General features: G+C 37.0%; 1 protein-coding gene across 1 annotated transcript; it reads right to left on the minus strand.

Annotated features, from left to right (window-relative positions):
• Window positions 1-19,627: 19,627 nt before the first annotated feature.
• On the minus strand, window positions 19,628-21,450 carry LOC104108258 (glycine cleavage system H protein, mitochondrial-like). The gene is made up of 4 exons (XM_009617246.4): window positions 21,209-21,450; window positions 21,011-21,099; window positions 19,971-20,141; window positions 19,628-19,860 (listed from the first exon to the last, which is right to left on the minus strand). Exons 1-4 carry the CDS (start codon window positions 21,309-21,311, stop codon window positions 19,735-19,737), a joined length of 489 nt encoding a protein of 162 aa, XP_009615541.1. The 5' UTR covers window positions 21,312-21,450; the 3' UTR covers window positions 19,628-19,734.
• Between the last annotated feature and the right edge of the window lie 4,919 nt (window positions 21,451-26,369).

Here is a 26,369-nt window from a genome sequence, read left to right on the forward strand (position 1 = left end):
GTTCGCTGAAACACTGGGGTTTGAAGTACCGCTACACTAGTGTGTGATTCGTTCTATCCTGGGAGGAAATAATTCATAACCTTGGGTACTAGGAGGGGATTAAATTTCTTAAGGAAATACTGTGAATTCAGTGGGCTCGAATTAATTACTGTTTCATTACGCTAATTTATATTTTACAGAATTATTATTTATAAATACAGCAATATTGGCGGGACTAACAATCTTAAGGAATTTAATATTTATTTCTGTATTTGTGTTATTCTTATTATTCTGCAAACTAAAACCTTTGTGGTTTTGTGTACTCCAGTATTGGAGAGTAAAGCCTTCGTGGCGTTTTGTTGGAGATTCAAATCTACGTGATTTTTACTCCAGTTTGAAAACGTGTATTAAACATTTTTTTTGTGTCATTTTTTTTTTCAGTAAAAAAAAATGACGACTGAAAGCGAAAACCAAGCTGTTCCGATGGTGACTGCCAACGCATCGACAAGCCGAACACCGGCGTTGGCATCGGCAGAAAAACCCGAAAAATTTTCCGGGATTGATTTCAAGCGCTGGCAGTAGAAGATGTTCTTCTACTTAACTATGTTATGTCTACAGAAGTTCATCAAGGAAGATGTTCATGATCTGCTAGATAAAACTCCAGAGAATGAACGCTTTATCGTGATTGAAGCGTGGAAGCATTCTGATTTTTTATGCAAGAATTACATTCTTAGCGGACTGGATGATAATCTGTAGAATGTATATAGTGGCGTGGAGACGTCAAAAGAATTATGGAATGCGCTTGAAAAGAAATATAAAACTGAAGATGCCGGGATGAAGAAATTCGTTGACGCAAAATTTTTGGACTACAAAATGATAGATAGCAAGTCTGTTATTACCCAAGTTCAGGAATTGCAAATGATTATTCATGATCTACTTGCTGAAGGTCTTGTCATCAATGAAGCATTCCAAGTAGCAGCAATGATTGAGAAGTTGCCTCCGTTGTGGAAGGACTTCAAAAATTATTTGAAACACAAACGAAAGGAAATGTCCCTTGAAGATCTCATTGTTCGGTTGAGAATCGAAGAGGACAATAAAGCTGCTGAAAGGAGAGGCCGTGGAAATTCAACAATAATGGGAGCAAATATTGTTGAAGCTAACAAAAAGAGGAAGAAGGCTTCTGGTCCGAAATACAACCCAAGCAAGAAGCGGTTCAGTGGAAACTGCTACAACTGTGGGAAATCCGGACACAAATCTACGGAGTGTCGTGCTCCGAAGAAAGACAAGAAAAGGGGTCAAGCAAACATGGTAGTAAACCATGATGATGTTGATAACTTGTGTGCCATGCTCTCTGAATGTAACTTGGTGGGAAATCCTAAACTGTGGTGGTTTGATTCAGGAGCCACTCGCCATGTTTGTGCAGTTAGAGAGGCTTTTGCTACTTATGCTCAACTTTGGCTATACATTGCACTCCTTCCTCTCAGCATTTCCATGCGATTTTCTGAGTTTTTACTCCTTTATTCTGCATTGTTTTAACTTCAAACAAAGCAACTGTAAGTGTGATTTGCTATCGAACTTTGTGTTCGCTGAAACACTGGGGTTTGAAGTACCGCTACACTAGTGTGTGATTCGTTCTATCGTGGGAGGAAATAATTCATAACCTTGGGTACTAGGAGGGGATTAAATTCCTTAAGGAAACACTGTGAATTCAGTGGGCTCGAATTAATTACTGTTTCATTACGATAATTTATATTTTACAGAATTATTATTTATAAATACAACAATATTGGCGGGACTAACAATAGCTTCCTACGTCAGTAAGCACACTGTTTAAGTAAATAGGTGTCTTCAACTACTGCCAAATTAAACTCTCTTTGCCTTCTTTTCTTTTTTGGGTTAATGTAAACCAGAAACAACGTCCAGAATTGTTTGGAAGTTTATCATTATGATATATAAATTAAAGGGCAAATTGATTGAACAATTTTTTTAAGGCTACGCACACTAATATGTGTCATTCATACAGACACGCAATGAATATAAAGAAACATATATTGTGTGTCTCCTCCATTATTATCACAGCGATCTTTTCTATTTTTAGGCAATAATCTTTGAAGGGAGCCTGGGAGTAACCGGTAAAGTTGCTGCCATGTGACCGGACTGGTCACGAATTTGAACCGTGAAAATAGTCTCTTACAGAAATATAAGGTTGCGTACAATATAACCTTGTAGTCCGACCCTTCTCCGGACCCCGCGTATAGCGGGAGCTTAGTACACCGGACTGTCCTTTTAATATGTTATCTTGCTACTAAGTAGAATAAGTAGTAACATGGAAACCACGAATCACGATATCCACGTTTTAACAAGCAAACGAAAAAAATAGCAGACAGATAGCTCATAGAGTTTCTGGCAACTTCAAGATGGTGAAATAAGGAAACAGTTTACAAAACCAATAACAGAATCAAGTTTGTCTAGCTTCTTGAGAAAGCTGAAAATGGAGTAGGGCATGGGATGGTTGGGATAGTTGCCCTTTATGGTTTTTTAAAGAAGGAAAATAAATGGTTTTGTGTGAAGAAATTGAATATAAAGTATAAACCAATGTTTTCTAGGCTAGCATTTTATTGGGAATATGCTGTCCTTTGTCAAAAGTTACAATTATGGTGACCCTGAGTCCATCTCTTCCTTTGTTACCAGGTCCCTTACTCATTCTTTCTTTACTTTTTAGTTATTATATTATTATTGTGCACTATTTTCTAATAATTTTACTCAAAAATAGGAATTACAATTGATGGAGTTACATATTCCCTCCGGTCTACACTATTTTACCTTTTTATTTTGGTTCAAAATAAATATTCTTTTTACATAATCAAGAATGAATTAACTATAATTTTTCAAATTTACCCTTGTGTACATATCCCAATGTGTTAAGTTAACAACATGCAAGTTTTAATTAAGGGTAATTTAGTTAAAATACTTATTTGTTTTCAAGGAATTAGTATTTTATTAAGAGGTCTGCCAAAAGCAAAACAAATCAATTATTGTGGACTAGAGGAAGTAACATTTATTAATGGGAAGCCATGCATCATTGTTACAACACCAAAAACATGCAGGCAAGTAGTGATGGATGATGACCATTTTGTGTTGAGTTTCCCAAAATCTGTGACAGATCTAACAGCAAAGAGAACATTTCATGGAGTTACAAGGCAAAAGCACAAACTTCTGCGACAGATTCATTCACAGGTCACGATGCATTATCACTACATATATGACTATACTAGTAGTAGGATACTCCGTGCTGGGCACAGGCTCAATAACATCGGCTAAACAGTATATATATAATGTTATTGCTAGTCCCAAATTATTATCTAGAAAATAAAATTTAAAAGGAACTTATTTCATGATCAGGTTACGTTAAATAGCATGACTAATTTCTGTCAAACTTACATATTTTTACAATACAAATTTTAACATCATAGAAAGCTTCAATTTTCATATAATAATTCAAATAAAAGATATAATTGTTCAAAGGAAAATGCATAGTTCAAATAAAAAAAATAGCTAGATTGGGGTGACAACCCAAGAATTACTACAAAGTTATCCTTTTTATTTTATCACTTTTGTTTTGAGTCCTTTATAAATTCGTTGAGAATTCTTCTTTTCAACATTTGATCATGAGATTCTTCTAGTTATTTTTCACCCTTTGTGTCTTTTTGTGATTAGAAATTCATTTTTAAAAGTGTAAACTTTATGTTGATCCTCAAAGTGTCTGATCGAAAAGTAAATTTTTTATTGGTAGAAAAATTCAATATCATTAAAATGGCCTTTGTTATCATTTTTTTTCCCCAGATATTTTTGAAAAAGTAATTACATTGGATTTTCATTTGTGAAGCACCTTTTTCTTTATACATATGTCTACTTCAATCTATAATTCGAACACGCTTATGTTATTAATAGTGGTTTGCGACTTTGCATCTATATATTCAATCAAAGACCCTAAGTATTTAACAATGGCAATGGCATTAACGAAATTAAGCACTTCAATGTTTAAATCTCTTCATAGGTCTTCATTAACAAAACTAACAAGCTATACCCCTTTCTATTTTTCATTACCAAAAATTTTATTTTAAAATATTTGGAATACATTTTCATACATGATTGATTTGGTCGTTGTTTAATCTTTGAACTGTTACTTATATATAAAGTGTTCGTCTCTTTAAAACTATTCCCTTAGATCACATGAGTTGAAATATCACTATTCAAATTGAACAAAAATGATTTTCCCTCAATGGAGATGAACTCCTGTTTGAATTATAAGCTCCTTCCTTAAATTTAATTACGCTTAATTTTATATTAACTAAGCAATTACACGTGCGAAGAAAAAGGTCAAACTATGTAATTATTTTAAATTGCAGGCAAATTAAATTTTAAACTCTATATTTATCTAATATTGTGATATAAATTTTGTCCAAATGCCAACAATAAGTACAATTGTTTAATACTTTTTCTACAGAAAATAATATAAAAACATTAATATCTCAGAGAATTACATAAAGTTTGAACAAGCAATGTTTAGCTCGGTGAATACGATGGAGATAGTAGCGAAGCACTATGTTAAACCTTTTTTGAAGAGTATTTCTACTAAAATAAAAAATTTCACTCATAATGTAACTTCTTCTTTACAAGTAAAATTCATATCCAAACATAACTTTAGCTTTTAAATATTTATTTTTTTAACTTCAATTGATCTAATTTTTCAACTTTAATCAAATATTATCCAAATGCTAGCCGTAAGTTACGTTTTTTATGTTATGTAATTAAAATTAAAATCTAAAGTTGGCATAGAAATAGCTACAAAATTAAATAAGATTATCGATGTAGTAATGCGGCAAAACAACGTATAAATAAATTATAATGCTAACATATTACACTATATTTAACTTTTAGATCCAAATGCCAACAATAAGTTTTTTTTTAATGTTATGTAATTAAAATTAAAACTAAAGTTAGGCATAGAAATAACTACAAGAATTAAATAAGATCAATGTAGTAATGCGGCAAAACAAAATTATACTGTTAATATAATAAACTATATTTAACTTTTAGAAGGAAGAAAAAGAAAAACTATAATTAGCGGTCAGCAATACTCCTTTTGTAAAAAGGAACATGGATAAGCCGACATCAATTAGCATGACATGTAGATGGAGAGTTGACACTTGTCAGAAGAATGTATTACTGGTTGATGAGAGGGACAATTTCGTCAAAGTGTTAAAGATTTAATATAGCAGCTACAACGAGATTCGTTTCTAGCCAATCGTATTGCTCTGTTTTGTCAAAATTACAAAACTACTCTTATTTATGACAGGCAGGCATGTTGACCTTGAGGTGCATGTATTCTCTCTTGTTAAGAAGTAGTAAATACAGAGGCAGAGCAGATTTGAACTATATGTGTGAACACCTAATTTTTTATTGTGTTTGAATATTTTTCGCTCTCATCTTCTCAGATGTGTCCCCACTCCACTTCTATTTGTTCCCCATACTTGTCCCCCCACACTTTGCTCCCTACTCCACTCTCCATTGTTCCCCACTCCTTGTCCCCCATGCTTGTCTCCTATCACAAACCCCATACTCCATTTTCAGCTATAAATCACACACAGTCTCTCTTTATCTGAAAAATCTATTCAATATATTTTTCCCTCTCATTCTCAGGGGCTCTGAACCTTTATGTCAATCACTTTCTGAAACGATAGATCTTGGTCACCCTATTATATCACTAAACATTGTCAAGTTGCTGGGATTTTGATGTTGATTTTTTAGGATGTTATTCTGTTGACATCCTTGCTGGTCCAGAGATTTATTTTCGATTTTTTCTTCTAAGTTTTGACAACCAGGTACTCTTCTATGAATTCTGGGTTACATATTAGATGAAAATACACCTCTATTGAAGAAAAGTTTTTATTATAAAAATTAATGTTGAATTTCAATGTTGCTTATCTTCAGATCTCGTTTTATGTTTTAAGTTTAGTATATCGTAAATTAAGTATATTTATGATATCTTTGTATTTTTGGTGTCTCTTTTTCCCGTTCAATTGGGAGTTCTCGGTGCAATATTTCTACGTGTTTGTTAATCAGTATGCAAAAATGAGTATTATTGATTGTGTTGTCGTCTTAAAGCTATTAGGCTAAAAGGGAACATTTGCTAGCATTCTAGATGTTTTCAAAGGTATTTGGTTTAAAGTTCTTTATTTCGGCAAACTCTGTTAAAATCAGTGGCCATTTTGTTAATTTGAGTTTGACTCCAAATGAAAATAATGTAGGCCGTAATTGTGATGATTTGACATAGCCAAGAACGGGATTCCATATCAAGAGGGGATTTAGTAGTTAAAGGTCGTTTAAGATTAACAATTTAGATTTGCCAGTTTGTACGCATAATTTTTGAGTTGCAATTTTGATCAACTGACTTTAAAATTTTAAGTGTTATTCATAAAACTAGAGTACATCACTTTGGTCACAATAATTCCATAACTCTTGGCCTTACAATAATCTCAAGTTTATGAAGAATAATGAACATTGTTAGAGTGCTTTAGGTGCATTTTAAATTTATTATCGTGATTATGTACACGTTCGCATGACATAATTATTATTCCCAAAATAAATCAAGGTATGTGTTCGCGCAACTTCGGACGAAATAATCTTAACAATAATAAAGTGTTATTAGTTGTGTACACGTACTCGTGACATGATTTTGGCACTATAAACAAAACGAATTCACACACGCAATTTGTTTCAAAGATAATTTTATATTTTAATAATAAAAGCGGACATAGATAAAACATGAAAACTAATAAATCACAGTTTGTCCAAAATTAATTCAAGCCAATTTTAGTCAATAAAGCGACCGTGCTAGAACCACGGGACTCGGGGAATGCCTTACACCTTCTCCCCGGTCAATAGAATTTTTTATTCGGACTTTGTTTTCGCAGACCAATAATAATAGAGTCAAACCTTCATTTGACTAGGGATTCAAATAAAAGGCGACTTGGAACACCCGAAAATCAATTCCAAGTGGCGACTCTGAACAATAAGATAATCCCTATTTCAAATTGTCACTTTAATTGGAAAAACTCTTTAACCCACAACAATCCAATAACGCACATATTTATCTTTGTGGGGGATAAAAAGGAGGTGTGACAATATGGATTCTAAATTCTAGGATAGTGAAATAAAGTGTTAGGTTCTGAATTTAATTTTTGTCCATAATTAATGAATTTCTTAATACAAATAGAGTTTGGACTAACGTTACTGAGTTTGGCCGTACCAGTAGGTCGGCTTCTAGCTCCGCTGCCAACTTATGGATGTTGCTGCATTCCATAAGTGCGGTTGCCCGTTGAGTTGCTAACTGAAATAATGAAGTTTACATCTCAAGTGATCATGACTGTCACTATAACTACACAAGTTGATCAGAAATGGTTTGATGTAGTTGAAAATGAGTTTGCTGTTTTCGTTGATGGAGTTTTTGCCCTGCCACTAGATCCAGAATCTCTTACCACATGACACTCAAGGTTAGTTTTTCCATCAGATTATTTTAGAAAAGAACCCCCCCTCCCCCCGAAAATAATACAGCTTTGCTTCTTAATCGATAGTTAATCTAGAATCATTTCTAAAAGGTACCAAACTTCCAGACCACAACAAGAAAATTGTTTCCTTGCATGGTTGTCAGGAGAACTTAACCAAGATATTTCAAGTAACAATAGATGAAAGAAGGGTCAAGAATACTAGCAATAAATCTAAATCAAAAAGGAGTGTTTTGGATTTATTGGTGGAGAGCAAAGAAGAGGAGGGCAGGGTATTCAGTGATGAGAAAATTGTGAACCTACTAATTCTGTATGCCTTTGGCTGCCAGATATCTGCGTACGGTCAAAACCGATTCTCAGTCATAAAGACCGGTCGAGACAATGACATTTTTATCGAAGGGTATCCGCATGGCGAGCTCGGACGAATTTCGAAGTAGAGACGTCGAGCTTCGAGCTATAAGACCAATCAACCGCAAAACTCGATATGATTATCGAGCCTGCGTCCGAGTCGGACTACGGGGTAACGACGACCGACACAGGCCCCGAATATCGATGCTCCAAGGCAGAACCGAGCTCGAACTAAGACTGGGGATTCGATCTAGCACCAAGCTCGAGTCAGTGCCAAGCTCGCAGACAAGAGCCGTTACACCCGCACCAAAGGAGAGAATCTTGGCGAGAATCAAGGGAGAGACAAACCATCATGGGTTCTCCACTATATGTATTATTTTATATTGTTACAAATAAAGTAGTAACCCTCTACTATAAAATGGAAGATAGACTGCAATAGGGAAAAAACATTAAGATTTCATTGTGCTTGTTCTTCTAATATTTTTCAGTCTTCCCTTCCATCATTTTCCATTTTCACAGCAAAAATACCTGTATCGTCATTTTATATCAAAGAAATTTACATACCCTTAGAACTATATCTAAATTTAACGTTATCCGATTTTTTGGGTAAACAGTTTGGCGCCCATCGTGGGGCTAAGGGTAACGGTGATTGTTTGATATAAATCTACAGTACACACCAGCTTACAACTTCGAATCAGCCATGACTCTACCTATCGACCTCGAAGCCGGCCTTCAAGATGAAACCAACAACTTGGTGCCCGGGGCCAGGAGGCTACCTAACAACGGCAACGAGGCTCGAATCGAAGAGCCCGAAATTCGAGCCGAAGTACCATTGGATATCAATTCGCAAATAGCTCTAGAAGCGAATCAGCGTTCTGAACCAGAGAGGAGCATTCGGGGCGATGCTCGATCCATAGCCCGAGACACCTACAACACGGGGGAAATTGGGGTCAGCTTGCGTATGATTTTCGAAATGTTGCAAGCCCAACAAGCAGCGATAGCTCAGTTGCAGAGCCGAACCCATACGCAAAGCGGGCCGAACTCCAATCCACTTCTTCGAGAAGTCACACCCAGAACGGAACCCGCCGTAGTGAAATCAAACGAGCAGGAATCGGGGATTGCTCCTGAAATTGCTAAATTGCTCGAGGAACTCACGAAGCGAGTCGAAGCCAACAACAAAAAAATAGAAACGTATAACGCTAGGGTCGATCAAATTCCGGGGGCTCCGCCAATGATAAAAGGGCTCGATTTGAAAAAATTCATACAAAAGCCTTTTCCCTCGAGCGCGGCCCCAAAACCAATCCCCAAAAAATTCCGTATGCCCGAAATTACCAAATATAATGGTACGACCGATCCTAACGAACACGTCACCTCCTACACATGCGCCATCAAAGGCAACGATTTGGAGGATGACGAAATCGAATCCGCGTTGTTGAAAAAGTTCGGAGAGACCCTCGCAAAAGGAGCGATGATCTGGTATCACAACTTACCACCGAATTCCATTGATTCTTTCGCCATGTTAGTGGACTCGTTCGTAAAAGCACATGCTGGTGCCATAAAGGTTGCAACAAGAAAATCAGACCTCCTCAAAGTAAAGCAAAGGGGTAACGAGATGCTGAGGGAATTCGTATCCCGATTTCAAATAGAGCGTATGGACTTGCCACCGGTCACAGATGATTGGGCCGTACAAGCTTTCACCCAAGGACTGAACGGGCTAAGCTCGACAGCGTCACGTCGGCTGAAACAAAATTTGATCGAGTACCCTGCAATAACTTGGGGAGATGTACACAACCGGTACCAATCAAAAATCAGGGTCGAAGATGATCAATTGGGAGCTCCGTATGGGCCCGTACGTCAGAACCACACAACCACTAAAAATCAAAGGGAAACCAACAGAGAACAAAGGTCGAACAGAGATCGATACCAACCGTACGACACAGATCGGACGAACAACGGTTCAGCACGTGACACGGTTCGGAATAACCGAAGGATTGATCGGGGGCAAAATTCTCGGGGACTTATGAGCAAGAGCGGCTTTGATAAATATACAGATCCTATAGAAATCCCTCGACTATCGGAGTATAATTTCAACATTGGTACATCCGCTATCGTATCGGCCATCGGACGCATCAAAGACACTAGATGGCCTCGACCCATGCAAACCGATCCTGCCCAAAGGAATCCCAATCAAATGTGCGAATATCATGGCACCCATGGTCACAAAACGGAAGATTGCAGGCAACTAAGAGAGGAAGTGGCCCGCTTATTTAATAGAGGGCACCTTCGGGAATTTCTGAGCGATAGGGCGAAGAACCATTTTAGAGACAAGAAATTCGGTAAGCGAAACGAGCCAGAAGAACCGCAACACGCCATTCACATGATCATCGGTGGCATCGATGCCCCCCAGGGACCGATGCTTAAACACGCTAAAACGTCGATTGTGAAGCGATCTCGAACCCAAGATCATGCACCCACAAGGACTTTATCCTTCTGTGATGAAGATACAAAGGGAATCATCCAACCCCATAACGATGCACTGGTAATATCTGTACTCATGAATAAAACTAAGATTAAGCGTGTGTTAATTGATCCAGGTAGCTCGGCCAATATCATCAGATCGAGGGTCATAGAACAGCTCGGCCTGCAGGATCAGGTCGTACCCGCAACTCTGGTTCTAAACGGATTTAATATGGCATGTGAAACCACTAAAGGCGAGATTACCCTACCGATAAACATAGCCGGAACCATCCAGCAAATAAAGTTTCACGTGATCGAAGGTGATATGAGATATAACGCCCTCTTCGGAAGGCCGTGGATCCACAACATGAGAGCCGTACCCTCGACCCTACACCAGGTCCTCAAATTCCCAACATCGGAAGGTATCAAAATAGTGTACGGGGAACAACCGGCCACAAAGTAAATGCTCTCCGTCGAAGAAGCAAAACCAATATCCTCACCTTCACCAATGCAAGGATCAGGTTCAAAGCAAAGCGCCAAATAGCAATCACAGACATCGGCTTCGACCCGGCCAGGTAAGCGAAACATTGAAGAGGACGATGATGATCGATGGATCCCTCGATCCTTCGTAAACCCTGATGATTTCGATGCCACCAAATCAACAATTGAGGAACTAGAGCAAATCGTACTGATCGAACACTGGCCCGAACAAAAAGTATACCTGGGAATGGGTTTGAACCCCGAACTCAGGGAGAAACTCATTCAATTTCTTATCAATAACATCGATTATTTTGCCTGGTCCCATCTAGATATAACAGGGATCCCGCCGGACATAACGGCGCACCAGTTAAGCTTGAACCCTATGTTCAGACCGGTGAAGCAAAAAAGAAGGCCCCAGTCCGAGGAAAAGCACGCATTCATAAAGGACGAGGTAACCAAACTTCTCAAGATAGGATCCATTCGGGAAGTAAAATACCCCGAATGGTTAGCCAATGTGTTTGTTGTACCTACAAAAGGAAACAAACTTAGAATGTGTGTGAACTATAAGGATTTGAACAAAGCATGCCCCAAAGATTCCTTTCCACTGCCCAACATCGATCGTATGATCGATGCCACGACCGGCCATGAGATTCTCACCTTTCTCGACGCCTATTCCGGGTATAATCAAATTCAGATAAATGCGGACGACCGGGAAAAGACATCATTTGTGACCCGATATGGAACATATTGTTATAACGTAATGCCTTTCGGGCTAAAAAATGCAGGAGCTACTTATCAACGCCTAGTAAATAGAATGTTCGAAGAACAAATAGGTAAAACGATGGAAGTTTATATTGATGACATGCTAGTTAAGTCCCTGCGCGCAGAGGACCATTTGGCCCATTTGCAGGAAACGTTCAAGATTCTGAGGAAATTCAACATGAAGCTCAACCCCGAAAAATGTGCTTTCGGGGTCGGTTCGGGCAAGTTTCTCGGCTTCATGGTCTCAAATCGGGGAATTGAGATCAACCCCGATAAAATCAAGGCCATCGAAAATATCACCATCGTGGACGGCGTGAAAGCTGTACAAAGGTTAACGGGAAGAATTGCAGCCTTAGGCCGGTTCATTTCAAGATCATCGGAATGAAGTCACAAATTTTCCTCCCTACTCAAAAAGAAGAACGATTTCGCCTTGACGCCGGAATGCCAACAAGCGTTACAGGAATTAAAACGATACCTCTCGAGCCTGCCACTGCTTCATACTCCGAAAGCGGACGAGCAGCTCTACCTGTACTTGGCGGTATCGGAAGTCGCCGTAAGCAGGATCCTAGTTCGAGAAGAGCAAGGTACACAATTTCCCATTTATTACGTGAGTCGGACCTTAGGAGAAGCGGAAACTAGATATCCGTACTTAGAAAAATTGGCACTTGCCCTGGTAAGCACATCTAGAAAGTTAAGGCCGTATTTTCAATGTCACCCCATAAGTGTATTAACCACCTACCCACTCCGAAATATCTTACATAGGCCCGAACTATCAGGCCGATTGGCCAAATGGGCCATCGAACTCAGTGGGTATGATATCGAATATCAATCCCGCACGGCCATCAAGTCTCAAATTTTGGCAGACTTCATGGCCGACTTCACGCCAACCCTCATACCCGAAGTCGAAAGGGAACTCCTTTTGAAATCAGATATATCGTCCGGGGTATGGATCCTTTTTACGAACGGTGCTTCGAATATAAAGGGGTCCGGGTTAGGCATAGTTTTAAAACCCCCCACGGGTAACATTATTAGGCAAGCTATTAAAACTATCAGGTTAACTAACAACGAGGCCGAGTATGAAGCCATGATTGCAGGTCTCGAACTAGCTAAAAACTTGGGAGCAGAAGTCATTGAGGCACACTGTGACTCTTTGCTGGTGGTGAGTCAAGTAAACAAAACCGTCGAAGTTCGAGAAGGTAGGATGCAAAGGTATCTGGACAAACTGCTTATCACCTTACACCATTTCAAACAATGGACCCTATGGCATGTCCCACGAGAACGGAATAATGAGGCCGATGCTCTAGCAAATTTGGGATCGTCGGTCGAGGTAGGTGATTTGAGCTCGGGGACTGTCGTCCAACTTTCAAGATCGGTAATCGAAGAAGGGCACGCCGAAATAAATTCTACTAGATTAACGTGGGATTGGAGAAATAAGTATATTGAGTACTTAAAAACGGAAAGCTGCTCGATTTACGTTGGCTGCGGACGGAACACTATATCGAAGAACATTCGATGGACCGATGGCGATATGTGTGGGTCTGGGAGATACCAATTATATCCTCCGGGAAGTACACGACGACACTTGTGGCAATCACACCGGCGCCTTATCATCAGACGGCCGTGAGGAAGAGGCTTTTTCCTTCTGAGGTACAGTTTTGGAAGTTTTCTCCATTGATTTGAAAGGAAAGAGTGCAAAGGAAGAAATAGACAACACCAAAATTCTGGTATGAACGGCCCCGTAGCAGCAAAGTAGAGAGGATAAATAGGAAAGTCTGGAAGAAGAGAAGGCGCAAAAATGGTAAAAGTTGTGTGGAAAGATTATTTATAGACTAAGGCCTGACGGTTCGGTATCAGCGGTGGCCGACCACCGTCTGACATACATTAAATGCCTCGGTAAAACCGAGCCGATGGGACAACCATCACATACGTCGAGATCGAGTTCGATAGAAACGACGGCATAAATTTGATCGAGCCGCAAGGAAATCATATCGTTCCTCGCCATATCCTTTCCGAGAAACGAGGGGACTATCTGTGTACGGTCAAAACCGATTCTCAGCCATAAAGACCGGTCGAGACAATGACATTTCTATCGAAGGGTATCCGCATGGCGAGCTCAGACGAATTCTGAAGTAGAGACGTCGAGCTTCGAGCTATAAGACCAATCAATCGCAAAACTCGATATCATTATCGAGCCCGCGTCCGAATTGGACTACGGGGTAACGACGACCGACACATGCCCCGAATATCGATGCTCCAAGTCAGAACCGAGCTCGAACTAAGATTGGGGATTTGATCTAGCACCAAGCTCGAGTCAGTGTCAAGCTCGCAGACAAGAGCCGTTACAACCGCACCAAGGGAGAGAATCTTGGCGAGAATCAAGGGAGAGACAAACCATCATGGGTTCTCCACTATATGTATTATTTTATGTTGTTACAAATAAAGTAGTAACCCTCTACTATAAAACAGAAGATAGACTGCAATAGGGAAAAAACATTAAGATTTCATTGTGCTTATTCTTCTAATATTTTTCAGTCTTCCCTTCCATCATTTTCTATTTTCACAGCAAAAATACATGTATCGTCATTTTATATCAAAGAAATTTGCATACCCTTAGAACCATATCTAAATTTAACGTTATTCGATTTTTCGGGTAAACAATATCCACTGCCCCTAAAAAGCTACGTGGGCGCTTCTCTACCTGCAAGAACATTCAGAATACTTGCAAAAAGCTAAGATCAAAATAATGGACAAGTGTTACCTTTTTACTTGCTTTTTAATTTGATTATCACCATTAAGTTTACTGTTAAAGGTTTCCGATAAGAGTTTAGTGTGTTTAAAGGTTACACTATAAATTCAAACAGCTTGTGCATTATTTATTATTTCAGCAAATTTGACTAGAAAGGTTACACCTTACAGGAGGAACAAGAGGATATTGTAAAGAGGAGATCTTCTCCTCAAACAGTGCTAACCCTCAATGAGATCAGATAATATAACGACCCGACTTATCGTTTTAATAATTAACACTCCATTTAGTGAATTAAGGTCTCGAAAAGTTTCGTAATATGTATTATGACCCGCGGGTGTGGTTGAGTTTGATTTACGGAAGATTCGGAATTAAATTGGAAGAACAATTCTTATTTAAAAGCTTAGATGAAAAGAATTGACCGGAGAGTTGACTTTTGAGCAAACGACCTCGGAATGGAACTTTGATGATGTCAATAGTTTCGTATGGTGATTTCGGACTTAGGCGTGTATACGAATTTGGACTCGGAAGTCTGTAGGACAATTCGACGCATTTTGGCGAAAGTTGGAAAATAAAAAATTTTAAAAAGTTCGACTGAAGGTAGAATTTTTGATAACGAGGTAGGATTTTGATTCCGGAAATTGGAATAGCTCAATTGCGTCATTTATGACTTGTGCGCAAAATTTGAAGTCATTCCGGATTGACTTGATACGTTTCGGCGCAAAATATAAAAGTTGGAAGATTTAAAAAATTCATAATTGATTCGATGCGCGATTCATAATTTCGGCGTTGTTTGACGTGGTTTGAAGCCTTGACTAGGTTCGTATTGTATTTTGGGACATGTTAGTATATTTGGTTAAGGTCCCGAGGGTCTCGGGTGAATTTCGGATGGTTAACGAACTGATTTTTGGACTTGAAGGAACTGCTTGAAATCTTTTGCTGCTGTTTTCGATTCTGCGGAAGCCTCGTCGCAGAAGCGACGAGCTTCGCAGGTGCGCGTTTGGCCATCGCTTCTGCGAATGCACAAAAGCGGCAATCTGTCCGCAGGTGCGATCTTGGGCTGGACTGTGCACCTTCGCAGAAGCGGAATTTTTCTCGCAGAGGCGAGCCCGCAAATGCGACCAATTTATCCGTAAAAGCGAAAATGGACAGAATCATTAAGGACCAAAATTGGTCATTTTGCCATTTTCGATTGGGAGTTTTGGAGCTCGGTTTTGGGGCGATTTTGGAGGGGTTCTTCACGACTTTGACTTGAGTAAGTGTTCTATATCCTAAAGTATTGGAGGTCGAGTTGTTATTGGAATTCGATAAAATTGGTATGGTTGAACTCGTATCAAAATGGGTATTCGAATTTTGTAAATATTATGTCGGGTGCCGAGAGGCGGGCGCCGCGTTGACGTTTTAGGATAAATTTTTAAGTCGACGTTTTATTATCCGGAATTGTTTCTGATGAACTTTAATGAAGTTATACAATTAATTTGGATAGATTTGAGCAGTGTGGAGGTCAATTCAAGTAATAAGGCGATTTTGGAATATCGACATAACTTCAAAAAGATAAGTATCTTGCCTAACCTTGAGTGGGGGAATTACCCCTTAGGCATCGAGTCTTATGTGCCATTTGTGAAATGTGAAAAGTCGTGTACGCGAGGTGATGAGTACGTACTCGGGCTTATATGTGCAAAAGTTTATTGAGTTAAAATCTTGGCCATATTGTGTAGTAAATTGGATAATTATTGACATTTATTTAATCATCTATTTGCCATGCCTCAAATCACATTTATTGAATTTATTTTTGTATGACAATTTGATGTGATTATTACTTGTATATTATGTGGATTCTGTGAATTTGATGATTTGATATTTCCTGAAATTTAATTTCATTATGAATTTTCCATCTACAAATAATTAATTAACAAAACTTAAGAAGAAGTGTTACTATAATTACCAAAGTTTGGATTAATGAAGTCGTTGCCCTATGCTGATTATTTTCTATCTATATTGATTGTCGTTGAGATTTTATACACATTGTGTGGAGCCTTGGGTTATTTGTTGTGAAATTAATTGATTTTGTTATATCTTTGGAAATTGATTGTGGCCATTGGGCAAATCGTGATATGAATTGATTTTGTTATGTTGCCGTGATAATATTCTATGTAAATTATTGTGTTATTTGAGTTATTATTTTGAGGATATAAGGGTGGCATTTCACTGTTGATATTATGTGGGTATAAGGGTGGCATTTCACTATTGTTATGTGTGTTAGGATATTGTATGGGTGGAGCGATAAGGGTGGCTATATGAAAGACAAAAGTGACAATAAGAGCGATAAGGGTGGCTATTAATATTGTTAGGGCGAAGGGATAAGGAAGGCTATTATAGGAGTGATAAAGGTGACTATATGATAGATAATGGTGGCTATTGTCAGGGATGATATGTGATGATGTGGAGTTGTTGCGTTGGTAACTTTTGTGTGATGTTGTGATTTTTCTTATGTTTATTTTTATACCTTGTGCAATTTGTCTTGTTATGGGTAAATTGATAACAGTCTGATTTATGTTAAAATTGGGAGCTTGTGGCTATTGCCAGGCAGATTATGTTATATGGGACCGGGTTGCACGCCGCAAACATGTATGATTAATGTTATATGGGATCGGATTGCACGCCGCAACAAATATGAAATGTGGGCACGAGGTGCCGGAAAAAATATGATCATGATATTTGGCACGTGAGTTGTCCGTGCAGTTGTGATATGAAATGTGGGCACGATGTGTTGTGGTTAAATGATAATGATATTTGGCACATGAGTTGTTCGTGCGGTTGTGATAGAGAAATTGGCACGAAGTGCCGTGAAAATATGAAATTGGGCTGAGACCTATACTTTATGATTTTGAAATGAGGTGTTAGAGGGTGACTTTTATTCGAAAGATATTTATTTGAGAAAATTATATTTGAAAGAGATTTATTGAAAGAATTATATTTGAAAGATATTTATTTGAGGAAATTATATTTGAAAGAGATTTATTGAAAGAATTATATTTGAAAGATATTTATTTGAGAAAATTATATTTAAAAGAGATTTATTGAAAGAATTATATTTGAAAGATACTTATTTGAGAAAATTATATATGAAAGTGATTTATTTGAAGGAATTATATTTGAAAGATATTTATTTGAGAGAGATTTATTTGAAAGAATTATATTTGAAAGATATTTATTTGAGGGAATTATATTTGAAAGAGATTTATTCGGAAGAATTATATGTGAAAGATATTTATTTGAATGACTTGATTTAATTGGGTGTACTAGTATTTATTAATTGTTGAGCGATATTAATGGTGTTCTTGTTGCCCTGCTGTGCATATCACTGGTTGATTAGTGTTGCCATTATTGTTATTGTTTCCTATTATTTTGTATACTATATTGCACGAGTTATTAGATTAGTGAGTGTCTTGACTGTACCTCGTCACTACTCCACTGAGGTTAGTCTTGATACTTACTGGGTACCGACCGTGGTATACTCATACTACACTTCTGCACATTATTTTGTGCAGAGCCAGGTATTGAAGATATCGGACTCGGACAAACTTAGGGTGGGATCGTAAGGATTCAAGGTAGAACTGCTTGGTCGTCGCAGTTCCTTGGAATCTTTCCATTTTATTGTAATGTAAATTATTATTCAAACAGTATTGAGTATTCAGTTAGAGTGCGTGACTCAGTATTACCAGTTTTGGGAGGTTTTCATATTTGTTTCCGCTGTTGGTTTTGATTACCTATTTAATTCATATTCAAAATTAAAAAAAATGGCTTGAAATGTAATTGTACTTGGCTTACCTAGTTTTAGAGACTAAGTGTCATCACGACGCCTGTGGTGAGATTTTGGGTATAAATAAATGAAATATTTTCAAAAGTAAGTTATAATCCCCACTGGAGCAATCTGCTAACTATACCTCTAGATGTTTATCGAGTCATTCTTTTTGACGACTTATTATTAAACTCTTAAGTTGTGTACTTTTGACCCTCTAGGTAATTGATGAAACACTATGCCTTGTTAATGCTGCACCACTTTTTAGAGAAGCTACAGCTGCTGTTAAAATGAATGGTCTTAGCCCATATGCACCTCTTGTCATCATTTCTGCTTGCTCTTTCCATTCTCCAACCATTCTCCTTCATTCAATAACTAAGTTAGTCCGAAATATTTTGAAGTTCTCTTAATATCATAGGATACACTATACCTCAAGGATGGAAGGTTTTTGGTTTGGACAAGGAATGTTCATATGGATCCTAACAATTGTCCGAACACTAAGGAATTCAATCCTTGAAGATAGGATGTAAGTTGCAGCAGTGCAATACATGTCTTAAGAAAAGACATTCATCTATTTAAGTGATTACAGTACAAATCCTTACATGACAACTATCTTCATTTTTTGTCGGATTATGAAACTAAGCCTGGTCAGTATCTTGCCTTTGGAGTCAGAAGCAGGTTTTGTCCTGGTGCAGACTTGGCCAGGCTTGAAATTTCAGTTCTCCTACATTATTTTATTCTCAACTACAGGCAAATGTTCAGTTATTATGTATTTGTATTCTTCAACCATCCATGTAAATCTTATGTGCTCATTACTTCATTGAAAAGTATAAATGATGATTAAAGATATGAAGAAAAAGAGCGTATGTTGTTATGAACTTATGTTTAATTATTTGAAACTGAGATCAAACAAGACTGTGATTACAAATGCAAAACGTAGTGAGAGAGTTTTGATGTGCAGGCTTGAGAGGCTTAATGCAGAGAGCAAGGTGCAATATTTTCCGAGGACCAGGCCTTCTGACAATTGGTTTGCAAGAATTAGGAAGCTGTCTGCAGAAAATATATGAAAGACTTCTGATTCTTTGCACTTTAGCTGATGCCTTGCTTCCAGTTTGAAAATGATTATGGGCCAATCATGTATGTAACTGAATAAATGATTTCACCATTCTGATTGCTTTATATGTAAATTTAAAGCAATATGCGCTGTCCCCCGTGAATATGATCATGAAAGCTTCACATGCATTTTCAGAAAAGATACATCTACGTAACAGATGAGTTTAAATGGTGTAGCATGGTCAGTAATGATTCATATAGCCGACTTCCACTTGTTTCGGACATATGCGTAGTTGTTCTTGATACATCTATTTAACAGGGTGGAATTCGTTTAAAAAGAATTGGAAGATGAAATTTAGAGGACCATATGATCTTAATTACAAAAATCGAATCACAGAACTGCATAGACAAAGATGTTATGAGACAAGTGGAAAATAGTTTGATGCTTGAACAGTTTTATTTATTGACTGGAAATTTGTATAACAATATCAACCTTAAGCACACCAGTTAGTCCAAGTTGGATCAAGAAGCACATTCAGGTGTTAATGACTATCCTCTTCTTCACAGAATTTTGTGTACTCTTTGGAACCCATCAAAGATTCCAATTCTGATGGACTACTTGGCTTCACTTTAATCATCCATCCATCTTCATATGGGCTTGAATTTACCTTGATTGCAGAAAGTAACAATGGAAATAAGATAATACAAAAATGACATTTCAACCAACTGGTAATTGAACTATCAATTAGTGAAATTTCTTATCAATCATGATAATTACCAAGCCAGGCGTTTCAGTAAGCTTTGTGTTGACCTCAACAATCTCGCCCGAGATTGGACAATTAATGTCACTAGTGGCTTTGACACTTTCAACAGCTCCGAAACTGCTTCCTTGGGAAGCAGAACCACCAGTTTCTGGTAGATCAACAAACACTACTTCTCCAAGATGGTCCTGATATCATCCAATTGTTTGAAAAGTTAACTTCTACTCCTAAATTATGAACATCTCTTAACTGAAATATATTTCGTACACACATCATTCAGGAACTTGTTTCTGGTATTTGATCCAACATGCGTATCTGTTGAAGTGCATCACAAATAGACATGTGCACTATAATTCTAATATGCCTTTACTTCAATTTTCCTTATTTTCTTTTCCAGTAAACCAATAAGTTCATCATGTTTTTTCCTGTGTAAATTCATGGACAAGCATGAGTAAACTTTAGCTTTTGTTAGCATTGTGCTATAGAGATGTTATTCATTTAATTGGTTTATTCGGATTAGCATTTGCAATCGCCTAGAGGAAATGTGTCTTTAACTCCTCTAATACAAGCTTTGGCCAGAAAATGTGACATGAGAAACTCAATACACACATCAATATAAGATGGACAAACAGGTAATCTAACTTTTACCCTTGGAAGATCACCAATAGAAATAAACAGGCCTAAAGTCATTGATAACAATATTTCATTGGAGAAATGAGTTCAACTAGTACCATATATTGACAATGTTAGTAGTGGCGTATCCAATGAATAAGGTATGAGTGCATCTGAACCCATAACTTTCGGCTTAGACCATGTATATGTGTTAAAAAAATCAACTAAATATCTACAAATAATAGATGTTGCATCCAGTAAATTAGATTAAGGTGGTACAATTACAAATTTGAACTCATAAAGTTCACATCTTGGATCCGCCTCAAAATGTTAGCTCGCCTAAATACACTACTAGCGTCAAATAGATTTATGTTATTAGTGTATATAAGTTAAATCTATGAGGAATATATGCAAGCATTAATTAAGCAGAAGACAGAAGACGAACCTGAGCATGATCAGTGATGCCAATAGTGGCCACTGAACCGTCATGTTTCACCCATTCATGTGAAGATGCATACTTCAGCCCATCAAGAACTGCAAAGCTAGCATTTCTAAGAAATTTGAAGTGGAAAAAAAAACATAATACTACGTTTGAAAGTAAGAATATAGACAAAAGTGCAATGAATTGTGAACGAGTAATTACCAGTTGAAAAGCATCTGGAGAGAGAAAAGGCAGGGGCAATTAGATTGGTTCGGGAGATTCTTAGTGCGTTGGCTGTTGAAGAAGCCCACATTCTCAGAGCCATACTTTTCTATTATTTCTTGTTTCACAAAAGATGAAGAACGATACTGCTTGCTATATACTTGTAGTTTTTATTATCTTGGATGAACGGTGGAAAATGGAAGCCTCATCCTATGAACTGAACTCTGTGACCAAGTGCTAGTAACGGTATAATAACCAGCAAAAGTTACAACGCATACCTACTAAATAACTGGGACGGGTGACCCTAATTTTAGGAAATTTTAGCTACTATAGTAAAGCTTTACACCCTATTTATTATAAATAAAAATACTTTTAAAATATTATTTTCTATAGCTACCTTTTAGTTTTTATAGCAAAATATGTATTTATAGTTACTTCCTACTGTTAAACCATTAAATACGCTATCTAATATTTTTCTCTTTTATTCTTTCAGTTTATACTCTCCCGAAATCACGCATAGTATGTTATTTCTCTCTCCACCATCTCTCTCGTTCTTTCCTATATGAACCAGAAAATTGGTTTCCTCCGACAGACGGTGAGCTTTTCCATGATTTCCATGGTTATCACTACTCTTCAGCCATGAAAACAGTGAGCTTTTCCATGATTTCCTGCAAGTATTCTTAACATTCTTTTCAAAATTATTCTTTCCCAATTTCATAGGACGTGGAGGCGTGACACCAATTTTTTTCCCTTCTGATTCGTGATTTCTTGCTTCTATCAAGAACTATGAAATTGTGCAAGTCGTAAATCATCAACACAAATTTTTACCACTCACCACTAAAGTTTTTGGGTATTTGGCCGGTTAAAGCTTCTTCTTTTTCTCTTCAACATTTTTTTTTAAATATCCACCATTGTTAGGTTTTCTGCAGAATACCCACTAAAGCATTCAATTTCGAAGGGCCATCTTTCGATTTGTAAATTACTCAAGAGGAATCTGTATTTGCAGGTTCATCAGCAACCATTGAAGCCGAAAGGAGAACAAAAATACGCAATGACCCTAATTGTAGATGTATTTATATGTATTCGAGTCTGCATACATTGATTTTTAGTTTCTACAATGGTTTTCTCTTCTTGTATTTAGATGTATTTATATGTATTCGATAAGGTATACGCTGATTTTTTATTTTGTACTGTAATTTTTGACTGTTGTATTTAGATGTATTTATATGTATTTGAGTTCTTACAACAACATTTTAAAATACATTGTTAGTTCTATCATTTTGATGTTATTCATCAATTAGTTATGCATTCAATCTAACTGTATTCATCTATATTTTAAACCTAACTGTATCCATATGTATTTAACACAATAATACAGTGAAATACTCTCAATACAAATAAAAAATCAATGAATACAACCAATGAAATATATTTAATAAAGCAGTAATACCATGTGTTAGGAATAAATAAAATATTGTGAATACAAAAATAAACTTGAATACATTGAACACAACCGTTAGATACAACAGAATACAAGCACTAGGTTTATTATGAAATATGCAGGCAATAGGTTACTATTACAGGTTGTATTCGGCATAAATACATGATGTATTCATATACAGAAAATCGAATTTCAAAATATTTCTGTAGATACTTGTCTCAATTCCGAGCAGAACCTCGAACAATATCAGGAAAAAAAGAAAAAAAAACTCGAACTGTATCAGAAAAAAAGAGGGACTGAAACTCTGAAGAATGCTATGTTTTTTGGTATTTAGTGTCCGATAAATCTTCTCATTAATTGGATTGATAATGTTGTGTGTTTCAATTGATTTAGGTGAGTTATATTAGGAGTGTATCCTGTTAAATTAGCAGTTGTCACGACCCGAAATTTCCACCTTCGGGACCGTGATGGTACCTAATATTTCACTTGCTAGGAAGACCTACGTTAGAATAATATTAGCCATTTTAAAATATTTTAAATTAATTAATAACAAAGAAACAAAGTCTGAAATCAAGTGAATAATCCATAATAATAGCGATATTTAAATACCATCCCAAAACTGGTGTCACAAGTGCATAAACTACTAGAATAATACAAATAAAGGTCTAAATAAAAATAAAGCTATCTGAAATAAATACACAGCTATGATAAAGTGGAAGGGGACTTCAAAACTGCGAACGCCATGCAGCTATACCTCAAGTCTCCTGCGAATAACTGAATCCGAGCAAATCTACTATACGCCGCTGAGACCAACTCCGGTATCTGCACAAGAAGTTCAGAGTGTAGTATGAGTACAACCGACCCCATGTACCCAGTAAGTGCCGAACCTAACCTCGACGAAGTAGTGACGAGGCTAAGACAGGTCACATAGATTAACCTATACGCAATAACAATAATAACAACAAAAATAAAAATAAAACAGGTGTCTCTTTTCAACAGTTGAAGCCAAATCGGCAGTCACAACCAATTATTATTTCAATCAATTTCCATTGCGGCGTGCAACCCTATCCTTATATATCTTTTCAATCAATTCTGTTGCGGCGTGCAACCCGCTCCTCCAATATATTCATTTCAATCAATTCTGTTGCGGCGTGCAACTCGCTCCTTCAATATATTCATTTCAATCAATAATCTATTGCGGCATGTAACCCGCACCTCCAATATCTTCACTTTCATTTCCGTTACGGCGTGCAACCCGCTCCTCCAATATATTCATTTACCAATTCTTATAAAAAAAAATTATTCCAATTAATGCAATAATTAATATGAAATTATAAGACAACAAGCATACAATAATTATAATTTATTAGAAATAAGTGATGACAAGTAGCAATTAATTGTGGAAATTAAGGATGTAATAGGCATTTTAATAATCAGTATGTTAAATGTCAAGTGACAATTAAGTCACATAAATCAAATAAGCATGTAGCAATTATAGCATGGATTCAAGGCATGATATTGAGCAAAGAACACAAGAGAAACAATTAATATAATAATTAATTCATGATTTAAAACGATTTATAATTTTTCAAGTAATTATGCAAATAATTAATTTGACGACGTATAGACACTCGTCACCTCGCCTATACGTCGTTCACATGCATTTCACATAATAAATAATTTAATGGTTCTATTCCCTCAAGTCAAGGTTAACCACGATACTTACCTCGCTATGCAAATAAATTTCATGATTCCAATACACACTTTGCCTCGTGAATTCGCGTCTGAAATCTTCAAATCTAATCACAAACAATTCAATATACTCAACACGAATCGTTGGAACTAATTCCATATGAAATTATAAATTTTCCGGATTAAAATCCAAAAATTATTTTAAAAATCAACAGTGGGACACACATCTCGAATACCAGAAAAACTCACAAAATCCGAACACCTATTCCGATACGAGTTCAACCATGCAAAAATTATCGAATTCCGACATCAGATTGCCTTTCAAATCCTCAATTAAAGTCTTTGAAGATTTATACCATTTTCAATCCAATCTTTACCCATTTAAACTCAACAATCTTTTCACAACCTTGTTGGTACAAGCATGTATAACTAATACTCTCACATCCAAGAATCACACTCACAATTACCCATCTTTACCCAAACTCGAAATTGAAGACTAAGGGTTAGAACCTTACCTTTTAGATGAAGATCTTGTGATTAGCTTCCTTGATTCTTGAAAATTGGTACAAGATTGGATGATTAGAATGTTATGTTTCCTCCTTCTCTTTCTAAAATGCTCTTACCTCTCTCTAAAACCCTCAGAAAAATATCCCAAAATAAGCCCCAAGGGATATTTATCAAAATGGGGCCGGGTTATGAAAATAGGAAAATTAACCCTCTGAAATCAAGTCTGCGGTCGCATAATGGACTGTAGAATGGGTATGCGGGTCGCACAATGAACCACATAATCGGTGACTAGAAATGGACTTCATCGAACAATTCTGCAACTAGTTTTGCGGTCGCATAACCACTTCTGCGATCGCAGATTTAGCCGGAGACTCGCATTCTGCCAGCCTTTAGCAATCTGGTCATAACTTCTTGTAAGAGTGTCCAAATGATGAACGGTTTGAATCGTTAGAAACTAGACTCTAAGTCCTTTCATTTGATATGTTGATCATCATATAACTCCTTATATATATATATATATATATATATATATATATATATATATATATATATGCTTATCCAAAGTTTAGTTTTATGCGTACTCATTTGGAACTTTAGTCTATTATGAAATTTTCCAACTTAACTTAGACTTAGGCCTCTCCTTAGACCCCACATCACTTATAATATGCCTCGTACACTTGTTATCATATCCTATTGGTATCTATAATATTAATAGTCCTCAAATGAGAAGTAGAGTCCACCCCCAAACACATAACATAACTTATCTTTTCTTTCACCCATTTAAATTTCCCGATTTTTTACTAACTCCCAAAATTTCCAAAAATTTCGCTAGAGTTTCCTTTATAACTGGGCCTATCCACCTGCCAGAGAATTCTAGAAACAAATCCTAACAATACATACATATTCCAATCAACGTAACATAACATGAAAATAATACTGACAGTGGCATCATAAGCAATATATTACTAGAAAAGGAACGCCATTAACATCAACTATTCAGGTGATACGTAACTCATAACAGGTAAGCTCTCAACATCTTCATAGAACACAGAAATGAACATTTAAATTAAAGATGACATTTTTGGGTCATCATAATCTCTACCTCTAAAACAAACGTTCGTCCTCGAACGGAATTAGAAAAGTACATGAGCTGATGAAAAGATATGGATATTTGCTCCGTATGTCCGACTCGGACTCCCAGGTAGCTGCCTTAATCGACTGAACTCTTCATTGTACCCGAACTAAAGGATAACTCTTAGACCTCAACTTACGGACCTGCCGAGCTAGAATAGCTACCGACTCCTCCTCATAAGTCAAATCTTTGTCCAATTGAACTGAGCTGAAGTCTAACACATGTGACGGATCACCATGATATTTCCGGAGCATGGATACATGGAATACCTGATGAACTACTGATAAACTAGGTGGTAGTGCAAGCATGTAGGCTACTTCACCCACCCTTTCAAGAATTTCATATGGTCTGATATACCTAGGGCTCAACTTGCCCTTCTTTCCGAATCT

The sequence above is a fragment of the Nicotiana tomentosiformis genome, chromosome 6 (assembly GCF_000390325.3).
Source record: "Nicotiana tomentosiformis chromosome 6, ASM39032v3, whole genome shotgun sequence".
NCBI lineage: Eukaryota > Viridiplantae > Streptophyta > Magnoliopsida > Solanales > Solanaceae > Nicotiana > Nicotiana tomentosiformis.

Bases quoted from the DNA above. Each gene is read 5' to 3' on its own strand.
- LOC104108258 (XM_009617246.4), bottom strand. From the start codon at position 21,311: ATGGCTCTGAGAATGTGGGCTTCTTCAACAGCCAACGCACTAAGAATC. The intron at 21,100-21,208 runs GTAATTACTCGT...CTAGCTTTGCAG, and splicing joins CTCCAGATGCTTTTCAACTG to TTCTTGATGGGCTGAAGTAT. The intron at 20,142-21,010 runs GTTCGTCTTCTG...GGATGATATCAG, and splicing joins GCATCACTGATCATGCTCAG to GACCATCTTGGAGAAGTAGT.